Source organism: Dermacentor albipictus, chromosome 1 (assembly GCF_038994185.2).
Source record: "Dermacentor albipictus isolate Rhodes 1998 colony chromosome 1, USDA_Dalb.pri_finalv2, whole genome shotgun sequence".
Classification (NCBI taxonomy): domain Eukaryota; kingdom Metazoa; phylum Arthropoda; class Arachnida; order Ixodida; family Ixodidae; genus Dermacentor; species Dermacentor albipictus.
Window position 1 is genome coordinate 479,426,355 of NC_091821.1, and position 4,057 is coordinate 479,430,411.

Below are 4,057 nucleotides of genomic sequence, written 5' to 3' on the forward strand. Positions count from 1 at the left end.
GACTAATTGGAGGCGCCGCCGAGGTTAAGAAGGACTTAGCAACTCTGACTCCGTGCTGCATGCAGTGAGCATGGACCTAATCCTCTACGCCTCCGGAAGGTAATCGCCAGCATTGTTGTTGGGTGCGACTGCCTGCGTGGTGTCTAAGACCAGCTTACCGTACACGCTGTAGGAATGCGGTGCGCACGTAAAGAGTGCATTCGCACGACGGCGTCTTGGAAACACGCACTCAAAGAACTTTGTCTTGTAGACAATAAATTTGAAGGACAAGGAGGGTCATCCGTCTCCCAGACGGCCAAACTTTGAGTACAGCGGCACTTCGTGGTGCCGGTGCCCCTGCTTCCGAGACAGGTGCAGCCTAGACGCCGTTGGCATTTGAAACGGTCTAGCGATAACTTGTTCGGGCCTGGCGTGTTTTGCTGAGCCGGTCACTCACTACGGAGAAATGAGAGGGCAACGGAGTTTTGGCGAAGAAGGAAAAGAGCTTTGTTTTCCAATATGTTTATTTTTAAGAGTAAGCCCATCCCTGTGGGTGGTGGCTTAACAAACGGTTGACTCTGATTGGCAACTGAACCTGTGGGACGGGCCAACGGCCCTACCGCCTTTTTTTCTTTGTATATTTGGGCTATAAAAATCGGGACGACATGCTGTCCCTTAGACTTGGCTGAGATCAGGATTGCTGATAGACCAGTGAGCCTCCGTACTATGTACGTTAAAACGAGTCTGGGCTCTAACAGTCATTGAGACAGTCGAAGAGTGAGACCTTGTTTCTCAGTTGTTCACTTTTGTAATGTATTTGTTTTACCTGCCATGTATATAGAAAAGTTCACGTATAAATATTTCTTGTACATCTGAGCTCATCGTTTCCTGCCTGCGTTTGATCAACCACTGCCGATCATCGTCCGAGAAGCTTCAAGTACCAACGGTGAAGCGAGGACGGAGAACGAACCAAACTTTACTGGCGCAGCCGACAGGATCGGCAAGCCCCACAACGAGCAACGAGCAGCGAGCCAGGCGCAAGGCATCAGAGGGCTACCAGCCAATTCCGCAACGGTTGCAATTCATCTGGACGAGGACGTCAGGCGGCGCCCCCAGCAGCAACGGGTGAGCGGGATTCCTTGCGTTTTGTCTAGGTTGGCATGGCTGTTGTTCAGTGAGGTTAATGGTGTTCACGCGCAGAACAGCAAATGCGAGTGAGGGTAACGTAAACATTGATACGGCATCTGAACAAAGAGAGGGTCAGAGACGGCAGGAACTACAACGCATCGGAGAGACCGAGTCTGAGACGTCGGATACTAAAATGGATAGTGAGACGCAAGGCGCTTCGCAGGCTCCGAGCACGACAGATCCAGAGGCCATGGCGGTGAGGCGCCTGGAGCTGGAGCTGGAAAAGGTGCGCCTACAGCTAGAGTGCGAGCGCATTGCTCTACGGAGAGTGGAGCTCGAGCAGTCGAGCAGGCCGCCTTCGGTGTCGGAAGGAAGCGATCGGCGCGGTGCCATCACGGATGGAATAGCACAATGTGCTAAAGTGCTTAAGGCATACCGGTTGCCGTGTGACGCTGACGTTCCGATATGGTTTGATGAGGTCGAAAAGTTGTTTACATCTTTTCAAGTACCGGCACATAGCCGGGTACATTTGATCATGCCTGCGCTGGCCGAGCGGGTCCGTTATCTGTTGCGTGGCCTTAATGACGAGGAATGTACAGATTATGAGACTGTAAAGAAGGCAGTATTGGATGAACTTAAGCTCACGCCAGCTAAATACTTGGAGAGGTTTGAGAAGGCATCTAAACGAAAGGAGGAAACTTGGGCTCAGTTCGCGTCCCGCGCTAGAACCTATTTGGCCTATTACCTTCAGTCTCGCACTGCAAACACCAAAGAAGCTATGACGGAGCTTATGGTCGCTGACCGTATGAAAGCTAGTCTAAGCTCAGAAGCCCTAGAATATGTTCTTTTGCGGGAAGGCGAAGACTGGTTTAAGCCAGTGGAGGTGGCAAAAGTACTCGAGACTTTCGAGCAAGCTAAAGGGAAAGGACGAGCAACTAAGCCAGCCGCAACAGCCTCATTGCCGCAGCACGCAAAACTAGCTGGCCCGCAGAGGACAAATTTAAGATGCCACGTGTGTCATATACAGGGTCACCTAGCCAGAGACTGCCCAAAAGCTTCAGATAAAGAACCGCAGGGGAAGCCACCGACTGTGCAAAAACAAAGGGTACAGAAGGTTGCTGTTGTAAGTGAAGAACCTCCACCAGAGCAAGAAAGGGTGCTAAGCGCTAGAGTACATGTCGTAGCTCAAAATGCTAGCTCGGGGAGGTCGAAGCTGGACCTAATCCCTATCATGTGCGGGGATATAGCAACGGAAGCTGTGTTGGACACAGGTAGTGAGATAACGGTAGTCCGTAAAAGTATGTTGCCCATCGATTTACAGGAGCCATCACGAACAGTAAGACTTGAGTCGGCATTCGGAAACACCATTCGAGCTAAGCTAGCTACGCTGCCCGTAGGCATGCATCGCCCGGGGGCTGTGATACAACCGCAGAGGATCGATCTGGTGTGCGCGGTTACCGACGAACTTGCAAACGGGGTTGACTGCCTGCTGTCAAAGGAAGATTGGGAACTACTACGGGCGCAGGAAAAAGAGGAGTTTGGAGAGGAAAATATTCCGCGGGCAGGGGTCCGATCAGTCGAAATGGTCGATAACACTGAGCCGGACTGCGGTCTAAGTTGCGAAGAAACGACAGATGAAATCCCTAAATTGCAAGGGAATAGTTTGATGCAGGATGTCAATGGGGTGCCCAGTCAGCGGGAGCTAGAACTAACCGAGAGTGTAGCTGAGTTGACAGGCACCGAGTGCCAGAGCAAATATGCTCTAGTTTACGATAGGAGGGCACGGACAAAAGAATTTAATGTCGGGGACCAAGTACTCCTCTTTGACACAGGTTGGGCACTCAAGAAATTTGACTACTGGCTTTTCGGAGCAGTGGTGAATGTTGTCTCTGATCATAACCCATTGTCATATTTGACAACCAGCACCCCCCAGGGGGCCAAGTTAGCAAGATGGGCGCTTTCACTACAGCGCTACAATGTAACGGTGCGTCACCGGAAAGGAACATGTAACGCCAATGCTGATGCATTGTCAAGGCTCTCGAATCGTTCGTGGGAGCCAATCGAGTAAAGAGCAGGAAAGAAAGGATAGACAGAAACAGCCATGCCAGCTGGGACAGGCGTGAATGTTCCCGTTCACCCGAAGGATGTGTGCGTGGGACAGTTCAGCCTTGGTGGAACTTTCTGTGGCTGTTGTCGTCTATGTGTGTGAGGGTTATAAGACTATGGACATACTATGTATATAACCTGCATATGTTACTTTACTGCTGTTGTGCCGTGCAGTGCGTTGGAGTGTTCCTGTACATACATGAGTGTTTCTTTTGCATGCTCACTGTCATGAATGTGTTGAGCTTTCGCCTTTTTTTTTTTTTCTCTGAGAGAAAATTGTTTTTTTTCTGTGGTCCTTTCAGTTAATTTCCCTGTTCCTTACGGACTCCGCAGCACCCGTGTTGGGCAGCGTATGTCGATTTTCTTTGACGACGGAACCTTCAGAGCCTAAATCTTATGATACAGCGCCCTTTGGCTCTTGTAGTATAGCTGGGAACATCGTAAGCCCAGTATACTCTTTAGGAGGGACGTGTAAGGTCGCTCTGATTGTTCGGCTTCTTAAGTCTCACGAATCGGCCTCGTGCTTTGTGTATAGAGAGGGGGTTCACCTCCCCCCATGTCAGCGGGGCGACAGTTGCTGTGTTATGCGGGGTCACAGGCAACGCGCGGGGTTTGGTGACGCATCGCGGCAGGTGCCAGGCGGGCGTGTGCCGATTGCTGGAAGTCAGTATTGTGCGCACGATGTTCGCAGTCCGCCGACGGGTCACACAGACCAGCCTTAAAACGAACCGCTGTACAAAAGGTATTGTGAGCCTGGCGCCCGAGTCCCTGACTAATTGGAGGCGCCGCCGAGGTTAAGAAGGACTTAGCAACTCTGACTCCGTGCTGCATGCAGTGAGCATGG

General features: G+C 51.3%; 1 protein-coding gene across 1 annotated transcript; it reads left to right on the forward strand.

The window, feature by feature from the left end:
• The first annotated feature begins 985 nt into the window (after positions 1–985).
• On the forward strand, positions 986–3,699 carry LOC139059589 (uncharacterized). Its single transcript, XM_070538016.1, has one exon. It carries the CDS (start codon positions 1,163–1,165, stop codon positions 3,173–3,175), a length of 2,013 nt encoding a protein of 670 aa, XP_070394117.1. The 5' UTR covers positions 986–1,162; the 3' UTR covers positions 3,176–3,699.
• Positions 3,700–4,057: the final 358 nt, after the last annotated feature.